The sequence below is a fragment of the Entelurus aequoreus genome, linkage group LG02 (genome assembly GCF_033978785.1).
Source record: "Entelurus aequoreus isolate RoL-2023_Sb linkage group LG02, RoL_Eaeq_v1.1, whole genome shotgun sequence".
NCBI classification, from domain to species: domain Eukaryota; kingdom Metazoa; phylum Chordata; class Actinopteri; order Syngnathiformes; family Syngnathidae; genus Entelurus; species Entelurus aequoreus.
In genome coordinates this window covers 98,640,018-98,667,517 of record NC_084732.1, presented here as the reverse complement: position 1 = coordinate 98,667,517, position 27,500 = coordinate 98,640,018, and the positions used below count along the sequence as shown (strand labels likewise).

Sequence of the window (27,500 nt, the reverse complement as noted above, 5' to 3'; positions counted from 1 at the left end):
TATATATATATATATATATATATATATATATATATATATATATGTATACATATATATATATATATATATATATATATATATATATATATATATACATATATATATATATATATATTTATATATATATATATATATATATATATATATATATATATATACAGGTATATATATATGTATGTATATGTATGTATGTATGTATGTATGTATATATATATATGTATGTATGTATATATATATATATGTATGTGTATATATATATATATATATATATATATATATGTATGTATGTATATATATATATATATGTATGTGTATATATATATATATATATATGTATGTATATATGTATGTATATATATATATATATATGTATGTATATATATATATGTATGTATATATATATATATATGTATGTATATATATATATGTATATATATGTATGTATATATATATATGTATATATATGTATGTATATATATATATATATGTATATATATGTATGTATATATATATATATGTATATATATATATATATATATATGTATATATATATATATATATATACATAGTGCGGCCCCCAGCCAAATTGTTTTACTTCAATGCGGCCCCGGAGTCAAAAAGTTTGGGGACCCCTGATCTACATATATACAAATAATTGCTGTTGCGACATCTAGTGGACACATTTAGAACAGCAGTTTCTTCCATTCAAAAATTTCGGCTCATTTTTATACTTAGCAAACTCATCCCGCAGGTCGGATAAAACCTGTTTGCGGGCCATTCGTTGGACACCCCAGCTCTAAACTCTAGGTGTCAAAGTCAAGGCCTGGATCCGGTCCGCGAATGAATGATCTATGGCCCCCGGGATGATATTTGATTAGTATTAGAAGCGGCCCGCAGCTGCTGTTTTGCACGCACCAATACTCCATCAGTGTTGGTGCTAGGAATTTTCAAAATGGGGTCCCAGGGACCCCATCATGTCATACAAAGGGGGTCCCACTTTTTTGTCAGCGTTTTGAAAACAAATAATAAATATATGCATTATCCTGTTATATCTCACATTAGGGCTGGGCGATACGGCCTTTTATTAATATCTCGATATTTTTATGCCATGTCACGATACACCATATATATATATCTCCATATGTTGCCTTAGCCTTGAATGAACACTTGATGCATATAATCACAGCAGTATGATGATTCTATGTGTCTACATTCAAACATTCTGCTTCATACTGCATTAATATATGCTACTTTTAAACTTTCATGCAGAGAGGGAAATCACAACCAAGTCAATTTAGCAAAAGTGTATTTATTACACAGTTATTAAGTAGTGGCACAAACATTCATGTCATTTCCAAAACACAAAGTGCAAGATTGTCAGAGACATTTTAAAACAAGCTATGAGTGCACTTTTGTGCATGATGTCACTAAGATGACATATCAAAACAACACCAGGGGGAGCTCCACTAACCACGTTAAACCCAGATTCCGAACTAACAAAGGTCTTAACTCATTCTCGTTCTATGCCACATCAATGTGGAATGCGCTCCCAACAGGTATAAAAGAAAGGGCATCTCTATCCTCCTTCAAAACCGCAATAAAAGTTCACCTCCAGGCAGCTACAACCCTAAACTAACACCCTCCCCGGATTGCTAATAAGCAAATGTAAACAATCAAATGCAGATACTTTTTCTTATGCCTTCTGATCTCTCTCTCTCTCTCTTTTTCTCTCTCTCTCTCTCTCTCTCTCTCTCTCTATGTACACTACTTGCTGTCCATATCCTACCCCCCCCCTGCACACCCCTGATTGTAAATAATGTAAATAATTCAATGTGATTATCTTGTGTGATGACTGTATTATGATGATAGTATATATGATAGTATACCGTATTTCCTTGAATAGCCGCAGGGGCGTTAATTAATTTAAAACCTCCTGTCACACCTGCGTTTACCGGAAACCGGCGGGATGGCCGTGCATGCGGTAATTATTTTAAAACCTCTTCTCACTCCGGCGTTTACCAAAAGGAATCCATAAAATTTAGGCGTGCGCTTTGAGTGTGATGTAAGCATACCATCATGAAAAGCACATTTAATTAAAAAAAACGTTATTATGGTCTTACCTGTACTTATAAATGGAGTCCATTTGCAGCTCCTTCTGACCAAAAGCATCGATAACTTGTTTATAGAAGTCTTCCTTATTTTCTTTCTTCAGTTTTAAAAGTCTCTGTTTCGATGGAGATATTCCTTTAATTATTACCTCCTGCTTCGATTGAAAGTCCAGTTTAGAAAACTGTTTTATTTTATGTATGTAATCCTCCATTTTAAAAGTTCAGGCAGAGGACAGAAAAAAAAATCTCTTGCTGCGTGTGTTCACTTCTTCTGCAGTACCGGAAGTCGCAAGAAGGATCACTAGCGCGGCAGCGCCCTCTACCACCAGGAGGCGGGAGTCATTTAATGACTTATACAGTATTTCACACACGCAGCTACGGTATATTAATAAAACATAGCTGCTTACTGTTCTCTTTAGCATACTGTACAGGTATTCAATAGCTTGGACCTTAAATCCTACTGAAAAGCTCTTTATCTTTTTTCCTTTGTGCGATTGTAAACTACTGAAAGCAGTTTCCTCCATTTTGAAAATGAGGACAGATGCGTCACTCGTGACGTAACGAATTTGACCCGGTGGAAGTTCTAGCCATATGCTAAATATTTTGCGAAACGAGTTTGACCCGGCGAAAATTACAGACATGCGATAATAAAATTAATATTTTGCGAAACGAATTTGATCCAGCTTCAATAATAAACCGGCGATAAGGCCAAGCATGCGTTAATTATTTTGAGAAACGAGTTTGACCCGGCAGTAATTCTAGACGTGCGAATACTATATTCCCTGCGCCAATTCAAGGAAATACGGTATATCTGTATCATGAATCAATTTAAGTGGACCCCGACTTAAACAAGTTGAAAAACTTATTCGGGTGTTACCATTTAGTGGTCAATTGTACGGAATATGTACTTCACTGTGCAACCTACTAATAAAAGTCTCAATCAATCAATCAATCACTAAATTAAAGTGCACTTTTTGTACAGAACGCCACTACAATAGTTTAAAACAAATAAAGTGCACTTTTGTTGCAGGATGTCACACAAGAGTGTGAATTAAAGGCCTACTGAAATGATTTTTTTTTATTTAAACGGGAACAGCAGATCCATTCTATGTGTCATACTTGATCATTTCGCGATATTGCCACATTTTTGCTGAAAGGATTTAGTAGAGAAAATTGACAATAAAGTTCGCAACTTTTGCTCGCTGATAAAAAAAAGCCTTGCCTGTACCGGAAGTAGCGTGACGTCACAGGAGCTAGTATTCCTCACAATTCCCCGTTGTTTACAATGGAGCGAGAGAGATTCGGACCGAGAAAGTGACGATTACACCATTAATTTGAGCGAGGATGAAAGATTCGTTGATGAGGAACGTTACAGTGAAGGACTTGAGAGGCAGTGATGGACGTATCTTTTTTCGCTCTGACCGTAACTTAGGTACAAGCTGGCTCATTGGATTCCACACTCTCCTTTTTTTATTGTGGATCACGGATTTGTATTTTAAACCACCTCAGATACTATATCCTCTTGAAAATGAGAGTCGAGAACGCGAAATGGACATTTAAAGTGACTGAACATGTAAATACACGATTAATAATATTCAGCTTTGCGAAGCTAAAAAAATAGAAGCTAACCTAGCAACGTAGCCAACGTGATAGCATAGCAGTCTCAAATGCAGATAGAAACTAAATAAAAAAAAAACCTGACTGGATGGATAGACAGAAGATCAAAAATACTATTAAACCATGAACATGTAAATACACGATTAATAATATTCAGCTTTGCGAAGCTAAAAAAATAGAAGCTAACTTAGCAACGTACCTAACGTGATAGCATCAGTCTCAAATGCAGATAGAAACTAAATAAAAAAAAACCCTGACTGGATGGATAGACAGAAGATCAAAAATACTATTAAACCATGATCATGTAAATACACGATTAATAATATTCAGCTTTGCGAAGCTAAAAAAATAGAAGCTAACCTAGCAATGTAGCCAACGTGATAGCATCAGTCTCAAATGCAGATAGAAACTAAATTAAAAAAAAACCTGACTGGATGGATAGACAGAAGATCAAAAATACTATTAAACCATGAACATGTAAATACACGATTAATAATATTCAGCTTTTCGAAGCTAAAAAAAAATAGAAGCTAACCTAGCTACGTAGCCAACGTGATAGCATAGCAGTCTCAAATGCAGATAGAAACTAAATTAAAAAAAACCCTGACTGGATGGATAGACAGAAGATCAAAAATAGTATTAAACCATGAACATGTAAATACACGATTAATAATATTCAGCTTTTCGAAGCTAAAAAAATAGAAGCTAACCTAGCTACGTAGCCAACGTGATAGCATAGCGGTCTCAAATGCAGATAGAAACTAAATTAAAAAAAACCCTGACTGGATGGATAGACAGAAGATCGAAAATACTATTAAACCATGAACATGTAAATACACGATTAATAATATTCAGCTTTTCGAAGCTAAAAAAATAGAAGCTAACCTAGCTACGTAGCCAACGTGATAGCATAGCAGTCTCAAATGCAGATAGAAACTAAATTAAAAAAAAACCTGACTGGATGGATAGACAGAAGATCAAAAATACTATTAAACCATGAACATGTAAATACACGATTAATAATATTCAGCTTTGCGAAGCTAAAAAAAATAGAAGCTAACCTAGCAACGTAGCCAACGTGATAGCATCAGTCTCAAATGCAGATAGAAACTAAATTAAAAAAAACCCTGACTGGATGGATAGACAGAAGATCAAAAATACTATTATTGAGACTTTTATTAGTAGGTTGCACAGTGAAGTACATATTCCGTACAATTGACCACTAAATGGTGACACCCGAATAAGTTTTTCAACTTGTTTAAGTCGGGGTCCACTTAAATTGATTCATGATACAGATATATACTATCAGATATATACTATCATCATAATACAGTCATCACACAAGATAATCACATTGAATTATTTACATTATTTACAATCATGAACATGTAAATACACGATTAATAATAATCAGCCTGGCGAAGCTAAAAAAACAGAAGCTAACTTAGATGTGGCGGCGGGCGTACTCACTGTAGTGCGTCTGCTATCCTGCTCAAAACACAACACAAACTCCTGGTGTTGGTGTTGCTGTAGTCCGCCGCTCCACCGATCGCACCTACAACTTTCTTATTTGCAGTCTCCATTGTCCATTAAACAAATTGCAAAAGATTCACCAACACAGATGTCCAGAATACTGTGGAATTTTGTCGAAGAAAACAGAGGTATTTGAATTGGGTCCAAACACTTCCCTTGCCCTCGTGACGTCACGCGCGTACGTCATCATACCGCGACGTTTTCAAGCGGAACTTTCCTGGGAAGTTTAAAATGGCACTTTATAAGTATTGGCATGTGTTGCAATGTTAAGATTTCATCATTGATACATAAGCTATCAGACTGCGTGGTCGCTAGTAGTGGCTTTCAGTAGGCCTTTAAGGTTTTAAAATGGCCTTCCCAAAGTCCTGTCGTAAACGTGTGGACAATGCTGAAGAAACAAGTCCGTGTCAGAAAACCAACACATTTAGCTGAACTGCACCAATTTTGTCAAGAGGAGTGGTCAAAAATTCAACCGAAAGCTTGCCAGAAGCTTGTGGATGGCTACCAAAAGCGCCTTATTGCAGTGAAACTTGCCAAGTATTATTATTAAGCAAATATTAACATTGCTGTATGTATACTTTTGACCCAGCACATTTGCTCACATTATCAGTAGACCCATAATAAATTCATAAAAGAAGCAAACTTCATGAATGTTTTGTTTGTGACCAACAAGTATGTGCTCCAATCACTCTATCACAAAACAATAGAAATGATTGGAAACTCAAGACAGCCATGACATGATGTTCTTTACAAGTGTATGTACACTTTTGACCACGACTGTATGCCAGTTAATATATTGTGATATTTATTGTTACTGTTCAGCCTGCTTCTAAAATGATCGGAGAGTAAGAAATGAACAGAATCTTGGTAGCAACCTCAGGATTGACGCTCTAAAAATGTGATTTTTGAAGCCTTCATTCCTTCATGGAGGATATTGATGACCTGACTGGCACCTCACACCTCACATGTATTGATCCATCCGTGCAGGGTAGATCTGCACCAGTGCTGGGGTCTTCTGGCCACGTTGCTTCAATACCTACTGGGTCTTCACCTTCCAACCCAGCATCTGGCCTGCCAGTCCCCCCTCCGCCTCCTCCTCCTCCACCGCCTCCTCCGTTACCTGGTTGTCCAGCACCGCCTCCTCCACCCGGTGCCCCTCCTCCGCTTCCACCAGGATTTGGAGGCGGCCCGGGCTTGTCCGCCTGCCTCGTCCTGCCTTATGGCCTCAGGCCCAAGAAGCAATTCAAGCCCGAGAACTGCACCAAGCGCCTCAATTGGTCCAAGGTAAGTAAGTGGAAATGTTTTTTAAACGTGGGCAAACTGTATCAGAATACATCAATATCAATAATGATTGATCTTTTATATGACGGATGGGGAAAAAAAAAAAAACAGGAGAAAAATACAAACCCCGTTTCCATATGAGTTGGGAAATTGTGTTAGATGTAAATATAAACGGAATACAATGATTTGCAAATCCCTTTCAAGCCATATTCAACTCTTTTACTATGAAGCCACGTTGATGTAACACGTGGCTTGGCATTGTCTTGCTGAAATAAGCAGGGGCGTCCATGATAACAACATATGTTGCTCCAAAACCTGTATGTACCTTTCAGCATTAATGGCGCCTTCACAGATGTGTAAGTTACCCATGTCTTGGACACTAATACACCCCCATACCATCACACATGCTGGCTTTTCAACTTTGCGCCTAGAACAATCCGGATGGTTCTTTTCCTATTTGGTCCGGAGGACACAACGTCCAGTTTCCAAAAACAATCTGAAATGTGGACTCGTCAGACCACAGAACACCTTTCCACTTTGTATCAGTCCATCTTAGATGAGCTCAGGCCCAGCGAAGCCGACAGCGTTTCTGGGTGTTGTTGATAAATGGTTTTCCCCTTGCATAGGAGAGTTTGAACTTGCACTTACAAATGTAGCGACCAACTGTGGTTACTGACAGTGGGTTTCTGAAGTGTTCCTGAGCCCATGTGGTGATATCCTTTACACACCGATGTGGCTTGTTGATGCAGTACAGCCTGAGGGATGGAAGGTCACAGGCTTAGCTGCTTACGTGCAGTGATTTCTCCAGATTCTCTGAACCCTTTGATGATATTACAGACCGTAGATGGTGAAATCCCTAAGTTCCTTGCAATAGCTGGTTGAGAAAGGTTGTTCTTAAACTGTTCAACAATTTGCTCAGGCATTTGTTGACAAAGTGGTGACCCTCGCCCCGTCCTTGTTTGTGAATGACTGAGCATTTCATGGAATCTACTTTTATACCCAATCATGGCACCCACCTGTTCCCAATTTGCCTGTTCACCTGTGGGATGTTCCAAAAAAGTGTTTTAATGAGCATTCCTCAACTCTATCAGGATTTATTGCCACCTTTCCCAACTTCTTTGTCACGTGTTGCTGGCATCAAATTCTAAAGTTATTGATTATTTGCAAAAAAAAAAAAAAAATGTATCAGTTTGAACATGAAATATGTTGTCTTTGTAGCATATTCAACTGAATATGGGTTGAAAATGGTTTGCAAATCCTTGTATTCCGTTTATATTTACATTTGACACAATTTCCCAACTCATATGGAAACAGGGTTTATATATACTGTATATATATATATATATATATATATATATATATATATATATATATATATATATATATATATATATATATATATATATATATTGCGTTTTTTACTTTTAAAATCGTAAAAAAAAAAAAAAGACGTGTGTTCTTGTTCCTCATAATGATTGTGAATAATTCCCCCAAAAAGTTATCCTTTAAGTTTGACACCTGTGGTTTATTCTATCATTCTACCATCCACTAGTATTGTTTATGCTAACAAAAAGTTTAGAAACTCAAAACTTCTCCACCTGCACTTTGTTGATGTCTATTGGCAGCAGCTCCCTGTCCAAAGTGTGAACAACCGCCCTTTTTTTCTTCTCGGAAAGACGTCCGTTTTGGAAAATAACAGACGGGGCGACGCCGCTGTCGGATGGCACTCGCCGACAACCCGTGCAGATGTTCTCCTCTGCACAGCGCCAGGAGTCCACACAACAAGTGATGTTGACTTGTGCTGCGATTAATAATTAAATATCACCTGCGCGTTTGTACAGATGTTCCGCAGATGTTGTGCTTTGAAATGAACTTTCCGGGAGGACATGAGTGCCTTTTCTTATTGAACAGCTGTATGGAACACCCACGTGGTCGTGTCTACTTCCCCTTTGTTGCAACTCTACAGTGTTCACGTACACAACTACACTGTACTCTTCCCCTCAGAAATGTAAATGCTCCTGATTGAGGATGACAAAAAAAACTTTAAGGGTTTAATGATTTTACAAACAAGAATGAGGTACACAAGTTTACAACATGTCTTTAATTCACACAAGATCAAAGTTACACTTATAAGTTAAAGTACAGTGTTCCCCTCGCAGATTAGCGGTTCTTACTACAGTCTCAGTGCATCGAAGATTTTAAAGGCCTACTGAAATGACATTTTTTTATTTAAACGGGGATAGCAGATCCATTCTATGTGTCATACTTGATCATTTCGGGATATTGCCATTTTTGCTGAAAGGATTTAGTAGGGAACATCGACGATAAAGTCGCCGATAAAAAAAGCCTTGCCTGTACCGGAAGTAGCGTGACGTCGCAGGTTGAAGGGCTCCTCACATTTCCCCATTGTTTACACCAGCAGCGAGAGCGATTCGGACCGAGAAAGCGACGATTACCCCATTAATTTGAGCGAGGATGAAAGATTCGTGGATGAGGAACGTGAGAGTGAAGGACTAGAGTGCAGTGCAGGACGTATCTTTTTTCGCTCTGACCGTAACTTAGGTACAAGGGCTCATTGGATTCCACACTTTCTCCTTTTTCTATTGTGGATCACGGATTTGTATTTTTAAACCACCTGGGATACTATATCCTCTTGAAAATGAGAGTCGAGAACGCCAAATGGACATTCACAGTGACTTTTATCTCCACGACAATACATCGGCGAAGCACTGTAGCTACGGAGCTAACGTCATAGCTTCGTGCTTAAATGCAGATAGAAACAAAATAAATAAGCCCCTGACTGGAAGGATAGGCAGAAAATCAACAATACTACCAAACACTGGACCTGTAACCACACGGTTAATGCTGTGTCGCCTGGTCGAAGCCTAGCAATGCTGTTGCTAACGACGCCAATGAAGCTAACTTAGCTACCGGACCTCGTCAGAGCTATGATAAAAACATTAGCGCTCCACCTACGCCAGCCCTCATCTGCTCATCAACACCCGTGCTCACCTGCGTTCCAGCGATCGACGGCGCGACGAAGGACTTCACCCGATCATCGATGCGGTCGGCGGCTAGCGTCGGATAGCGTGTCTGCTATCCAAGTCAAAGTCCTCCTGGTTGTGTTGCTGCAGCCAGCCGCTAATACACCGATCCCACCTACAGCTTTCTTCTTTGCAGCCTCCATTGTTCATTAAACAAATTGCAAAAGATTCACCAACACAGATGTCCAGAATACTGTGGACTTTTGCGATGAAAACAGAGCTTTTTGTATTGGATACAATGGTGTACCAATACTTCCGGTTGAACCATTGTTGCACGCGCAAACGTCATCATATCGAAATGTTTTCAGCCGGAAGTTTGCCGGGAAATTTAAAATGTCACTTTATAAGTTAACCCGGCCGTATTGGCATGTGTTGCAATGTTAAGATGTCATCATTGCTATATAAACTATCAGACTGCGTGGTCGGTAGTAGCGGCTTTCAGTAGGCCTTTAAAGTGATCATGGTATGACTTTATGAACGATTAAAATATGCAAATCTTTATTTACATACTTTAAGGACAAGCGGTAGAAAATGGATGGATGGACTACAGTCTCAGTGCATCGAAGATTTTAAAGGGGTATGACTTTATGAACAATTGAGATATGCAAATCTTTATTTATACCTTATTTATTTTATTTATACCTTTTTATCTATTTATTGATTTTATTTACACCTTAATTGTTTCCAAACGGTGTCTGTAACAAGGCAGTACAACGGCTGATAAAACCAAACAGAAGTCATCGCCATGGACCCGCTAGCTGCGGATGCTAGCTCATGACTCAGCTAAACAGACTCGATAACTCCACGGTGGCGTTTCGGTGACTTCACGATACTGAAACAATAAGAAAATAATACTAACACAAACACTCGTAAGCGTGTTAGCATATTAGGTAATGCTGATGACGCCACCTTGATTACATTATGATAGCGCTCCCAGTCTGTGGAACGCTCTCCCTGACCACCTGAGGGCACCACAGACTGTGGATGCTTTTAAAAAAGGCTTAAAAACCCTTCTTTTTTTTTAAAAAGCCTTTTTTTTTTAGATATATGCATACTAGTTCCAGCTATTTGGCTGTTCTAGTTTTTATTTTTTTAAATTTTTTATTATTCTATTTTTATTTTTTCAATACACTGTAGCACTTTGAGGTTGTTTACTCAATGTAAAGTGTTTTTTTTACAAATAAAATCTATTATTATTATTAGCGCATGAAAACACTCCTACATATTTCACATATGGGATGGTTTAATTTGTATGAATTGTTTTAGTTATATTGTAAAACCTACAAACGTTGCTTGGTGTGATGATTGAAGAATCCATACGTGTAGAAACGCTATGGATAGCTCGAAGGCTCATTCGCAAGCTTCCGGTGTAACACAATGCTTTTTTGCATGAAATCATTGTCCATCCATCCATCCATTTTCTACCGCTTGTCCCTTTGTAACCTACTAATTTTTTGTTTTCACTTATGCTCTGCACTGAACAGCACTATCTGAAAGGTATCAATATTTTGTCACCAGGTACCACTTCAGAAAACACCTGGCTCTCCAAGTACCCCCATAATGACATCAAAATACAGTAGTGTAGTAGACCTAAACGTTAGCATATAAGCTAATGCCGATGACGCTAGCTTGATTACATTACGATAGCGCGTACAAATATGCATACAAACACTCCTACATGTATCACATATGGGACGGTTTAATTTGTATGAATTGTTTTAGTTATATTGTAAAACTTACAAACGTGGATTGAAGAATCCATACGAGTAGAAACGCTATGGACAGCTCAAAGGCTCATTCACAAGCTTTTTTGCATGGAATCAATGTAACCTACTAATTATTTGTTTATTTCCTATCTGAAAGGAGTATACCAGGGGTTGTCAATCTTTTGTCACCATGTACTACAACGTCAGAAAACACCTGGCTCTCCAAGTACCACCATAATGACATCAAAATACAGTAGCGTAGTAGGCCTAGGCGTTCATTAAAAACAAAGCAGTGGTTTTATTTAACATTCACCGTTTTTTTTTGCCAACGTAACATTACACAGGGTTTGAACAGTAACACTGTGTGTGAATATAGGAAAATAAAAACGATACTTTAATCAAGTGATTCTTCGGTGTATTTGGTGTATATATATGTATATTTGTGTATATACATGTGTATATATTTATATGTATGTACGTATATATTTATATGTATATATGTGTACACACGTATATATTTATATGTATATACGTGTATATATTTATATGTATATACGTGTATATATTTATATGTATATACGTGGATATACGTATATATTTATATGTATGCACGTGGATATACATATATATTTATATGTATGTACGTGGATATACGTATATATTTATATGTATGTACGTGGATATACATATATATTTATATGTATGTATGTGGATATACGTATATATTTATATGTATGTACGTGGATATACGTATATATATTTATATGTATGTACGTGGATATACGTATATATATATTTATATGTATGTACGTGGATATACGTATATATTTATATGTATGTACGTGGATATACATATATATTTCTATGTATGTACGTGGATATACATATATATTTCTATGTATGTACGTGGATATACGTATATATTTGTATGTATGTACGTGGATATACATATATATTTATATGTATGTACGTGGATATACATATATATTTATATGTATGTACGTGGATATACGTATATATTTATATGTATGTACGTGGATATACGTATATATTTATATGTATGTACGTGGATATACGTATATATTTATATGTATGTACGTGGATATACATATATATTTATATGTATGAACGTGGATATACATATATATTTATATGTATGTACGTGGATACACATATATATTTATATGTGTGTACGTGGATATACATATATATTTATATGTGTGTACGTGGATACACATATATATTTATATGTGTGTACGTGGATATACATATATATTTATATGTGTGTACGTGGATATACATATATTTATATGTATGTACGTGGATATACATATATTTATATGTATGTACGTGGATATACGTATATATTTATATGTATGTACGTGGGTATACATATATATTTATATGTATGTACGTGGATATACATACAGGTATATATTTATATGTGTGTACGTGGATATACATATATTTATATGTATGTACGTGGATATACGTATATATTTATATGTATGTACGTGGATATACATATATATTTATATGTATGTACGTGGATATACATATATTTATATGTATGTACGTGGATATACGTATATATTTATATGTATGTACGTGGATATACATATACATTTATATGTATGTACGTGGATATACATATACATTTATATGTATGTACGTGGATATACATATATATTTATATGTATGTACGTGGATATACATATATATTTATATGTATGTACGTGGATATACATATATATTTATATGTATGTACGTGGATATACATATACATTTATATGTATGTACGTGGATATACATATATATTTATATGTATGTACGTGGATATACGTATATATTTATATGTATGTACGTGGATATACGTATATATTTATATGTATATACGTGGATATACGTATATATTTATATGTATATACCTGGATATGCCTATATATTTATATGTATATACGTGGATAAACCTATATATGTATTTTCTTTTTGTGTGTAAATGTGTATGATTGTTAAATATGTCTAATCTGTACTGTTAATCTGGTCACACAAAATGGTTGATGGTTGATTATATGACCGAAATAAACTTATTTCATTCATTCATTTCATTCATTCATGTATATACGTGTATATACCTATATTTTGATATGTATATACGTGTATTTACCTATATATTTATGTGTATATACACATATGTATATGTGTATATACCTATATATTTATGTGTATATACCTATATATTTATATGTGTATATACCTATATATTTATGTGTATATACATGTATATACCTATATATTTATGTGTATATACCTATATATTTATGTGTATATAGGGCTACAACAACTAATCGATTAAATCAATTAAAATCGATTATAAAAATTGTTGCCGATTAATTTAGTCATCGATTCGTTGGATTTATGCTATGCGCATGCGCAGAGGCTTTTCTTTTTATTTATTTTTTTAATTTCCTTTTTTTTTTTTTTTTTTAATAAACCTTTATTTATAAACTGCAACATTTACAAACAGCTGAGAAACAATAATCAAAAAAGTATGGTGCCAGTATGCGGTTTTTTCCCCCAATAAAATACTGGATAGGATAGAAATGTAGATTGTCTCTTTTATCCGATTATTAATCGAAGTAATAATCAACAGATGAATCGATTATCAAATGAATCGTTAGTTGCAGCCCTAGTACTATTTATAATGTGTTGTTGCTGGTGCAAACCTGTATAAGGATGAAGGGATGTTTGTTGATTGTTTTCTCATTGTGGAAAGAAGTGATTTGAATAAAGCACACGTGTTGACATTTGCCTCCATAGTCCAGCTTGTTAGGTGAAGTGGAGACAAACAGGAAAATGTCTTGTGCACAGATACATCCTCAGGAAATGTCAGAGGGCTGCTTCTGGGTGCAGGCTGATGACAACCAATATGCAAGGCCTGATTTGCTCAGCAGAGTCGCCCTCGCCTTCGGTTCGCACCGAGCAGGTAGGACATTTGTCTTGTTTCTTGGTTTATAATGGTGCCAGGGCGCAAACGTGCGTACGACGTGATTCGTCATCTGGTGCGGATCCACAGCTGTGCACGTCTTCATTTGGTCTTCCAACTAAAAATACTGCTTTTCAAGGGTCTGTCAGAAGACTGCTATTTTTATGGAATTATTTCCTGCCTATACATGTTTCCATTGATTCATCAGCGACCATTTCTTTAGCAGTCTAAAATTAGACTGAGGCATTTTGTGTGTGCGTGTGTGTGTGTGCGTGTGTGCGCGTGTGTGTGTGTGTGCGCGTTGTCTTCGATAGTATTTCATGATAGTAAAAACGGTATGTCAAAGACAAACGTGTTGAGATATGTGTGCGTGTGTGCATGTATATACTGTATGTATATATTTATATGTACATACGTATATATATATCTCTATAATTATATGTATACACGTATATATTTATATGTATATAAGTGCATATACGTATATATTTGTGTATATATGTGTATATATTTATATGTATATACATGTATATGCATATATATTTATATGTATATACGTGTATATATGTATATATTTATATGTATATACGTGTATATATTTATATGTATATCCATGTATATGTATATACGTAGATATACATATATATTTACATGTATATACGTGGATATACGTATATATTCATATGTATATACGTGGATATACCTATATATTTATATGTATATACGTGTATATATTTATATGTATATACATGTATATATATATATATATATATATATATATATATATATGTATATATATATATATATATATATATATATATATATATATATATATATATATATATATATATATATATATATATATATATACATGGACATATATATATTTACATGTATATACGTGGATATACATATATATTAATTTGTATGTACATGGATATACCTATACATTTATATGTATGTACGTGGATATACGTATATATTTGTGTATATATGTGTATATATATGTATATACATGTATATATTTATATGTATATACGTGTATATACATGTATATACATGTGTATATATATATATATATATATATATATATATATATATATATATATATATATATATATATATATATATATATATATATATATATATATACATGGACATATATATATTTACATGTATATACGTGGATATACATATATATTAATTTGTATGTACATGGATATACCTATACATTTATATGTATGTACGTGGATATACGTATATATTTGTGTATATATGTGTATATATATGTATATACATGTATATATTTATATGTATATACGTGTATATACATGTATATGTATATACGTGGATATACATATATATTTACATGTATATACGTGGATATACGTATATATGTATATACATGGATATACCTATATATTTATATGTATATACGTGTATATATTTATATGTATATATGTGTATATACATGTGTATATATATATATATATATATATATATATATATATATATATACATGGACATATATATATTTACATGTATGTATGTGGATATACATATATATTAATTTGTATATACATGGATATACCTATATATTTATATGTATGTACGTGGATATACGTATATATTTGTGTATATATTTATATGTATATACGTGTATAAGCATATATATGTATATGTATATACGTGTATATATGTATATATTTATATGTATGTATGTGTATATATTTATGTGTATATACATATATATACAGGTATATGTATATACGTGGATATACCGTAATTTCCGGACTATAAGCCGCACCTGACTATAAGCCGCACCAGCTAAATTTAGGGGAAAATACAGATTGCTCCATATATAAGCCGCACCCGACTATAAGCCGCAGGGTTTTGATGTGTAATTACCGTAATATATAGGGGTTCCTGCTACCACGGAGGGGATTGTCGGGACAGAGATGACTGTTTGGGAACGCAAAGCGTCCCATTTATTAACAATAAATCTTTCAATCATTCAATCAAACTTTCACATCTTTGACATGGCGAACAGCATTTGTGCAGAGTACAAATAATACAACGGTGCAAAGTAATACAAAGTGCTCGCCTGTACGTTATCAAAATAACTAGCCTACCGGTATATGAAAAGTCACTCTTTAATCATTGTGTCATCGTCTTCCTCCTGCGTACTAAAACCACCAAAATCCTCTTCGTCGGTGTCTGAGAAGAACAGGCCGTAAATAAGCCGCACCCTTGTATAAGCCGCACGGACCAGAACGAGGGGAAAAAGTAGCGGCTTATAGTCCGGAAATTACGGTACATATATATTTACATGTATATATGTGGATATACGTATATATTTATATGTATGTACATGGATATACCTATATATTTATATGTATAAACGTGTATATATTTATATGTATATACGTGCATATACATGTATATATATATATATATATATATATATATATATATATATATGTATATATATATATGTATATATATATATATATATGTATATATATATATATATATATATATATATATATATATATATATATATATGGACATACATATATATTTACATGTATATACGTGGATATACATATATATTAATTTGTATATACATGGATACACCTATATATTTATATGTATGTACGTGGATATACCTATATATTTATATGTACTGTATATACGTGGATATACCTATATATTTATATGTATATATGTGTAAATACCTATATATTTATGTGTGTATATACCTATATATTTGTGTATCTACCTATATATTTGTGTATATACGTGTATATACCTATATATTTATGTGTATATATGTATATATGTGTATATATTTATATTTGTATATATTTAAATGTATGTGTATATATTTATATGTATATTCGTAAGTATATATGTATGTGTATTTATTTATATGTATATATTTATATATGTATGTATTTACAGTGTTGGCGCTAGGAATCTTCAAAATGGGGTCCCAGTAGTATCATGTGTTAGATTTAAAACGATGATCTAATTCTTGGTAGTTAATGTATATTTAAAGATACAATACTACTAACACAATAGTAAGGCTGTAAAAATGGAGGAGTTCTTGTAAAAGCAATCCTCTCTTTTATGTCTGTTATTAGTCTCCGCTGTGATGATTTATTCACATGGTGTGTTTTCTCTCTGGTGTCTCGTCACCCACTCAGCTGCATTATTCATCCAGGTGTGATCTACCTGTCAACCGTACACCTTTTTCTCTCACGCCGCCCCTCCCGTCCCCTCAAACCCATCTACACAGTGACAGCATTTTAAATCATGCAATTTCATTTAGAGGTAAAAAAAAATACTGAAACACAGGGAAGTTTTCCATGCAAGATCTCTGACTGGACCAGACGTTTAATTTGCGACGATCGGAAGGTAATGACAAATAGCACATCAATGAAAAGTGATCAAAAAGAAGCAAAGTGTTTATGTGGTTGCATCAGACACAGCCGCGCTAAAAGGTGCATAATAAGACAAGAGAAGAGCTGCGAGTAAACAAAGTATGAGTTTCAAGTGATGCGACACGTTTCAAAGTGCATAAAAAAGTAGAGAAGTAGTCGTAAGAAAAGTCGTTTACTCTTTGAAATGAAAATTGTGATTGCGTCTGATAACATCAACACGTGCAATAAATGGCAGTCGAAGAGCTCTTGACACGTCTGAGGCGCATATATTTTTAAATTAGTGCACAGTAGTCGCATCAGTTGATCTCTTTTTAAATACAATCAACCTTCAGTTCATGTCAGACAGAGGCAACTCAAAAAGTGCATTTAAATGCAAAAAATAAAACCGCCAACACGTTTCGTTGGGCCTGGACGATTGTATCGATATATTTGAGTTATTTTTTGCAGAAGATTAACAAAATAAATATTTAAAAAATCCTCTTGCCCTCTTATTTTCTTAAAGAGAGTCACACACATTAGAAAATATGGCTAACGCGAACAAGAGCCTGACGTTTTGGTTTTTTTCCAAAGAAAAGAAAAGTGTTGTCGGTGGTTTTGTTTTGCAGCAGCAGACGCGGAGCAAATGACTGCACGCTGCAAAGTTTATTTCAACAAAACGGAGGGGAAAACCTGCGTTTAATTATATTATGCTTGTCTGTCTTTTCTAATTTTGTCGAGAGATGTCTCTTTAAGGATGCACGTTTGAGAATTGATGCCTTTCTGAGTTGTGGGGATTCTTGAAATGTAGTCTATTACTTATTGAGGTGGACTACTGGGAAAATAACTACCGTATTTTTTGGACTATAAGACGCACTTAAAATCCTTTCATTTTCTCAAAACTCAACAGTGCGCCTTAAAACTCGGTGCGCCTAATGCAGTGTTTTTCAACCTTTTCTAAAGCCCAGGCACATTTTTTTCATTTAAAAAATGTCGAGGCACACCACGAGCAGAAAACATAAAACAATTAAACTCAGCAGCCAATATTGGCAATAAAAAGTTATTCTCGCAATTGTTGGATATTCAAACCATAACCAACCATGCTTCACTATAGCTCTTGTCTCAAAGTAGGTGTACTGTCATGACCTGTCACATCACGCCGTGACTTATTTGGAGTTTTTTGGTGGTTTTGTTTTTGTCTTGCGCTCCTATTTTGATGTTCATTGTCATGTCATGTACGGATGTACCTTGTGGACGCCGTCTGCGGCTCCACACGCTGTAAGTCTTTGCTGTCGTCCAGCAATCTGTCAACAACAACAACACATCATTTGCAGACTATAATTACTGGTTTGCAAAAAAATATTTTTTTAACACAATTAGGTGAAATTACATAATCTCCCACGGCACACCAGACAATATCTCAAGGTACACTAGTGTGCCGCGGCACAGTGGTTGAAAAACACTGGCCTAATGTACGGCATAATTCTGGTTGTGCCTACCGACCTCGAAGCAATTTTATTTGGTACATGGTGAAATGATGGATCTACTCTCTATTTTATGCTGCAGCTGTTACATATACTGTAATATTGTACATGGTAATTGTTATATATTGTATAACTCAGGGGTGTCCAAAGTGTGGCCCGGGGGCCGTTTGCGGCCCTGCAGCTAATTGTTTACCGGCCCGCCACACATTCTGGAAATGTTATTGCAGAAATAAAAAAGAACATTAAAAAAAGTGGAATGAGGTGAAATCTAACGAGAAAAAGTTGCAATGTTGACACAAAAGCTGCCATGCAGGCTGTTTTTTTTTTCTTTTGTCTTTCTTTATTTTTCTTTTTTTGCCATTGCTCAAAAAAGACAAAAAACCCATGCTATAATGAATTATTTTCAAAGCTCCAATTACTTCAAATATTTCACTTTAAAATGTTTGATGTGGTAAATATTGCATATATTGTGTAGTTGCCTTATAAAAACATCAACGTTTTATTTGACAAAAGCGCATAAAACAAACAAAATAATAGTTCAAACGTAAAATGGACAGATATATCTGAAGTTGATCTCGTAACTTAAGTGTTGAAAGTAAAAGAAAAACCTAATAAAAATGTATCGCTTTATGAGTGGGGCACCTTTTGGATCACAAATATATTTAGTGGTATTTTATTTATTTTTTCACTGTGATTACTCAAAAATATGAAATAATTAAAATCAATGGTGTCCTGCATTATTGATCTTTTAGGGCTGTAGTTACTAAATACTGCATATTTCAGTTTTACTATAAAAAACAAAGTTGTTTTTGACAGAAAAGCCATAAAACCTTTTTTTTGTATTACTTTATATCAACTTGAAGTTGATATAGAGATTTACTGTAAGTGTTAAATAAAAAATATTAATAATAATTTGACTTATTTTTTAAATTTTAATGACTGAGACCCTTTATGGTCCCCGGGACCTCTAAAGGTAAAATACATTAAAAAAATCCATATATTTTGTTATGGTTTGAAAATAACCATAAAATATAAAACATAATATAGCGGAAAAAAAAGGGAAATTGAAAAAATAAATGAATATAAAAAATGTGTGGAAAACAGTATACTGAGTTTTTCACATTTTTTTCTTATTTTTGTTGTAACAATGCACAACAGAGCTTGATAATCGTGTCAGAGCCTGATTTAAAGCGTCAGGATCGCATCAAAGCGTAGTAAAGTTCAATAAAGCGTAATAAAACGTATCAAAGCGTGATTTAAAGCGTATCAAAGCGGGATCAAAGCGTGAGGAACGGTAACAAAGAGGCAACTAATTCGTATCAGAGCGTATCAAAGCATAACATTACTTCAGAGATCGGGATATTCGTGGAAAAATTGACAAAAATGACGGCGCTTTGCTCGCCGCTTTTAAAGCGCGGCAAGCACCGTTGGTGTGAACCAGGCATTAGAGTGTCCGCCCTGAGATCGGTAGGTCGTGAGTTCAAACCTCGGCCGAGTCATACCAAAGACTATAAAAACGGGAGCCATTACCTCCCTGCTTGGCACTCAGCATCAAGGGTTGGAATTGGGGGTTGAATCACCAAAAATGATTCTCGGACGTGGCCACCGCTGCTGCTCACTGCTCCCCTCACCTCCCAGGGGGTGATCAAGGGTGATGGGTCAAATGCAGAGAATAATTTCGCCACACCTCGTGTGTGTGTGTGACAATCATTGCTACTTTAACTTAACAACCTTAGCCATGTCACGAGTAGGAAGAAGTGCTAACAACTTACTAATACTTAATGCTGCTAACACATTTTACAGCTAAAGTAGTTTAGATCCTCCAGATGGTTTGCAGGCCATCTTACTTGTTTCCTTGCCGTCCCACTGGGGGTTGTAAGTACGGCGGGACTGATCCATCCAGCTGTTAGACGCTTGCTGCTGGTGAGTCTTATTATCACGGCCATGTTGCCGTCTCATTTAAGAACGACATCTGGATCAGCATTAAACATTTAATGTGACACCGTATGAAACAGTTTTTTTCTCATCAAATTTTCATCCACATCTTTTGTGACATTGCACCCCTGACTGTTGTTGACTCATACAGTTCTTCCTCATTCCGTACGCGTACTGCAGTTTAACCAAGATGCTCGCCACGAATAGGACGATGTTAGCACTTTATTTCATGTCTTCGGCAAATATACCGTATTTTCAGGACTATAGAGCACACCCGCATATAAGCCACAGCCAATAAATTTAAGAAAATAAAATGTTTTCCATATATTAGCCGCACCTGACTATAAGCCGCCGATATATATTTTGTGAAATTAGTTATTTACGCAGAAATATCTTGGTGCAAAGTGTAAAAGTCAGCATCTGGGATGGTAAGGGGGTGTATTAGTGCCCAAGGCATGGGTAACTTACAACGTGCCAACTTCACTGGTTTTGGGTTTTGTACAATATGCAGTGTTTCCCATAAACTGCCAAGATACCTGTGGCGGTGGGGGCGTGGCTATGGGCGTGGTCACTATGACATCATCGAGTAATTTGCATAATTTACTACAATGATATGATTTTCTCTAAAAAGGCTAAAAAAATGTATACTTACTAATTAATAACAGTTTTGTTTTAAACATCCATCCATCCATTTTACAATATAATTACAACACTTTATGTACATATTTATATACAAATTTGAACAATAAGTTATTCACTGAAATATATTAATTGTGGTTCTTACAAAAAATATATCTTATAAAAATATAAAAGCTAAAATGTCTCTTAAAGCTCTGGCCCTTTAATTAGTGCATACTAAATCATTTAACTTTAGCCTACTACTACAACCATATTATTTACCAGCAACATAAAGTGAAACAGAGGCAGAGGTGTCCTGCCACAGTCAGTAACAAATAAACAGGAAACAGTAGTGGTGGTAGATAGACACAGAGCTTCATCAAACATCTGATCCACTGAACAAAGAGCTCCAAAAATCTTGAACTTTAGACTGCCATCAGTTTTACTCCCTACACTTAACCATGTGTTTCCTACTGCCTGCACACTTTGCACCCTTTGTTATATACACATGTTGTGTTTCTAATATAAATACATTTAATAAAGTCAAATACAAATAAGGCAACAAGAGAAGTATCCTACACTTCTCTTTTGTAAAGTAAATCTGAACAGCCGATAGTGGCATCTGCATCAACTATATGATTTGCCTGAGAAGCTGGAGAGGACAAAAAAATAAAAAAAATAATAATAAATTATTATTATTATTATTTTTTTTATTTTTATTTTATTTTTATTTTTATTTTTTAATTTGTGGTGGACGTAATTCTTTCGTGGCGGGCCGCCACAAATAAATGAATGTGTGGGAAACACTGATATGTGTGTTCATCCTGCCACTTCATTTTACTCACTGGCATTTTAAGCCCTTTTTTGTTTGTTTTGGGACACAATAATATCCTACCGTGGCATTAGTACTGTAAGATTTTGATACCGTTATAAACCTAACACATACATGTTTCAGGTAGTGCACTTATGTTTTATACGATGACCTACAGTAGGTGTTTGTGGTGGAGACATACAAGGCCAATATCAGATCCATGTATTAAACCTTATTATTTGAGGCCCTAAGGCAGGGATGTCCAAAGTGCGGCCCGCAGGTCATTTTTTAATGGCCCCACGGCCCATTTTAAAATACGATTAAAAAAATTAAAAACATAAACAGTGGTATGAAAGACCAAACAGGTGAAATGTAACAAGAAAATGTTGCAGTGTTTACTCTAATAACACAAAGCTGCCATGCAGGCTGTTTCTTACTTTAAAAAATAATGAATCAAAATCAATGTTATTATGAATTATTGACCTATCTAAGGCTCCAATTACGTCACATTAAATATTGCACTTTGAGATATTTTTTGGGGAAAATGTTGCATATTTTGTAGGGATGTCCGATAATGGCTTTTTGCCGATATCCGATATGCCGATATTGTCCAACTCTTTAATTACCGATACCGCTATCAACCGATACTGATATCAACCGATATATACAGTCGTGGAATTAACACATTATTATGCCTAATTTGGACAACCAGGTATGGTGAAGATTAGGTACTTTTTAAAAAAATGAATCAAATAAAATAAGATAAATAAATTAAAAACATTTTCTTGAATACAAAAGAAAGTAAAACAATATAAAAACAGTTACATAGAAACTAGTAAATAATGAAAATTTGTAAAATTAACTATTAAAGGTTAGTACTATTAGTGGACCAGCAGCACGCACAATCATGTGTGCTTACGGACTGTATCCCTTGCAGACTGTATTGATATATATTGATATATAATGTAGGAACCAGAATATTAATAACAGAAAGAAACAACCCTTTTGTGTGAATGAGTGGTGCACTAATTGTAAGTGTATCTTGTGTTTTTTATGTGGATTTAATAAAAAACAAACCAAAAAAAACAAAAACGATACTGATAATAAAAAAACCGATACCGATAATTTCCGATATCACATTTTAACGCATTTATCGGCCGATAATATTGGCAGACCGATATTATCGGACATCTCTAATCTTTTGTGTTTGCCATATAAAAAATTTAGTTTTTTTTTTTTTTTTTTTTTTAAAGAAGGGCCTAAAACGAACAAACAAAAACATAAACATATATATACAACGTATAATTGGCGGATAGATCTGAAGTTGATCTCGAGATTATTGTGTTAAAAGTAAACAGTAAAAAAAATTGTATAATTTATTTTTTAACACTTTAATGAGTAGGACCCTTTTGGATCCACAACAATTTTTGTGTGATTTGTTTTTAAGTGTCATTGCTCAAAAAATAATAATGAATTAAAATCAATGGTGTTAGGAGTTATTGACCTTTTTAAGGCTCCAATTATTATATAATCTGAAATATTCCTCTTAAAAATTTTATTGGGTGAAAATATTTGCATATTTTGTGTTTTTTCCATAAAAAAATAGGGTTTTCTTTGACAAAAAGAGCATACGACTTAAATCTTTAAAAACGTTATATTGACAGATAGACCTAATGTTGATCTAGAGATAATAATACTGAATAATGACGCATTTTAAATATTTTTTGGACCAAAACCCTTTGGGGTACCCGGGATCAAGCCTGATTGGAGGCCTTAATGCATATTTTTTATACATATATTGTACTGGTTTTTAAAATAAAAAAATATCAAAATGGCCCCCGCTTGCTTTGACTTTTCAGTGTGCGGCCCTCAGTGGAAAAAGTTTGGACACCCCTGCCCCAAGGGAATTGGGAATTTGTCTGTGACTACACTCCAAGTATTCAATGGGTTCTTTCCTGTCTTCATTATTGTCTATTTTTCTGTACCTGTCTCCAGTCTATGCCCTGTATTCTACCCAGTACTACTCTATGTAGCCTTAATGTACCTACAAGCCATTATGTCATCTCCAATTCACTTTTGCAATTGAATTTTTTGGTATTTCGATATGAGATAGCTGGTGTTGGAAATTATTTTTCATTTAGTTTCTCTCGCTGCTTTGCCTCCTTTGAAGTCTCCTGTCTCACTTTGACAACCTCTGATCTCTGTATTGAAAAACCTTTTGCATTTTGTCCTGTTTCTATACATATGTTAAAAGTATTAACTGTATTTTCCGGACTATAAGGCGCACCGTCGTATAAGCCGCAGATATATACGTTGCGGAACTTTACCAACAATATTTTGTAAATGTTTATTTACATACCCTAATTGTTTCCAAACGTTGTCTGTAAAACGGCTGATCAAACAAAACAGAAGTCATGGTCATGGACCCACTAGCTGCGGAAGCTAGCTCTCCAATCAGCTAAACAGGCTCAATAACTCCACGGTGACGTTTTGGTGAATTTACTGAGGAATTTGTGAAACTGAAACAATACAAAAAGAATGCCATTGTAAGTTAATAATACTAGCACAGACACTCTAACGACTAACGAGGCTAGTTTGATTACTTTGCGAAAGCTTGTACAAAAATGCATGAAAACACACGGCACAGTTTAGTATATAAGAATTATTTTAGGTGTATTGTAAAACGTTGCTTGGAGTGATGAAGAATCATTTTGAGCAAAGACACTGTGGACTGCTTTACTTCCAGTTTAAGGCATAAAAACAGGAAGTGCATTTTCAACCCGCAACACCTGCATTGAGCGAACCCGTCCCGTGTTTAATGAAAACCATTAAACGCAAAACATAATGACCGTTAGCGAAGACAAATCCACAAATCAGCTGTTCCGTTTTATAAGCGTAGGGTTCAAAGCGTAGAAAAAAAGTAGCGACTTATAGTCTGCATAGTAGCTCATGCTAACGGAGCTTGTACGTATACATATGCATAAAAAAAACCACTCCTACAGACATCACACATGGGACGATTTACTATGTAAGAATTGTTTTAGTTATATTGTAAAACTTACAAACGTTGCTTGGAGTGATGAATGAAGAATCCGTACGTGTAGAAACGCTATGGGTGATTAGAAGAGCAAACAATACAAAAATAATGCTATTTTAAGTTAATAATACTAACAAAGACACTCGTAAATGCGTTAGCATATTAGCTAGTGCTAACGACGCTAGCTTGATTACTTTACGGAAGCACGTACAAATATGCATGACAACACGCGGGACGGTTTGGTAAGTACGAATTGTTTTAGGTATATTGTAAAACTTACAAACGTTGCTTGGAGTGATGAATGAAGAATCCGCACGTGTAGAAACGCTATGGACGATTAAAAGCTCAAACAATACACAAATAATGATATTTTAAGTTAATAATACTAACACAGCCATTCGTAAATGCGTTAGGAATATTAGCTAATGCTAACAACGTTAGCTTGATTACTTTACGAAAGCACGTACAAATATGCATGACAACACGCGGGACGGTTTGGTAAGTACGAATTGTTTTAGGTATATTGTAAAACTTACAAACATTGCTTGGAGTGATGGATGAAGGATCCATTCGAGCAAAGACGCTGTGGACTACTTTACTTCCAGTTTAAGGCATGAAGACAGGAAGTGCATTTTCAACCCGCATTGAGTGAACCCGTCCCTTGTCTCTGCTTGTGTTTCATGAAAACTATTGAACGCAAAACATCATGGCCGTTAGCAAAGAAAAATTCACAAATTAGCTATACCGTTTTATAAGCTGCAGGGGTCAAAGCGTAGGAAAAATGTAGCGCGTTATCGTCTGGAATTTCCAGTATCTACCCTCTAACATTTCCAGCTTGCTGTGGCTCTGTCTGTCTCTAATCCAACCCCTTTTTTTCTCTCCTCTTGCAACTTCTGAATTGCTGCTTGATCTGTCTTGATGCTTGCTTTTGGAAAAGAAACCAAAGGTTAGTTTATTCTTCCTTTTTTTATTTTTTTTAACTTGACCTAACAACGTTTGCATTTTGTCTGCAAGTCATATGCTGCAATCTAACTTTGATTGTACACCATTTTTAGGGCAGTGGGCATTGCATTCGGGCTGCAAACGATTAGTCGACATAATCGGGAACGTCAATTATAGAATTAAATAGTTTTTTTAATTTTTAAGTTTTAATTAATTTTTTAAGAATTAAATAGTTAATTTGTTATTGTCGAATAATCCTTTAAAAAAAATTGTAATGGATTGACCACCAGGAATGTTCATGTTTATTCCAATTGCAGCCAAATAACTCTACAGTCCTGGGTAAAAATACTTTTTATGTTTGCAGGACATCTCGCACTTTCATTTATTTTACACTGTCTAATAAAGTGAAACCATTAGTTTTCCGTAACTTATGTACATTTTTAATATAACTGTATACAATGTTTTAAAACTGAGTTGAAATCAAGTTGCGAACTCAACGTTTAAGTCTAGATGTGCACAGCAGATCATGACCAATAATGGTTTGACTAGTCGACTAATCGAAACAATCGCTGACTCGTGGACGAATAAAATAATCGTTAGTTGCGGCCACGATTGACTATATTGGTAAATATCACAGGGTTTCCTCTAAACTGCCAAGATGCCTGTGACGGTGGGGGCGTGGTCACCATGACATCATAGAATAATTTGCATAAATTCCCATATTTTTTTCTTTAAAAAAAGTTCCAAAAAATGATATAAACGAAAAAATGTAAAACCTAATCTGTTAAAATTAATTAGTAGTAACATATTTTTTTTTTAATCCTTTGGCCATGTTTTTAAATTATTGCTGCTTTTTGCACAATGACATATTTTTTTTTAATCATTTGGCCATGTTTTTAATTATTGCTGCTTTTTGGACGATGCACTTTGTTGAGATTTTTTCAAGAGTTTCCAGACTTCTAATGACTTTTTTAAA

The 27,500-nt window shown here is 34.6% G+C and overlaps 1 protein-coding gene across 3 annotated transcripts in view; it reads left to right on the top strand.

The window, feature by feature from the left end:
- The window catches only part of LOC133641759 (protein diaphanous homolog 3-like), a 307,291-nt gene that overhangs the window by 75,484 nt on the left and 204,307 nt on the right, over window positions 1–27,500 (top strand). For all 3 annotated transcript variants that reach the window (XM_062035759.1, XM_062035742.1, XM_062035751.1), the window contains 2 exons: window positions 6,246–6,542; window positions 14,161–14,275. In XM_062035759.1, coding sequence (XP_061891743.1) covers window positions 6,246–6,542; window positions 14,161–14,275 — 412 coding nt within the window. The remainder of the gene's footprint in view (window positions 1–6,245; window positions 6,543–14,160; window positions 14,276–27,500) is intronic.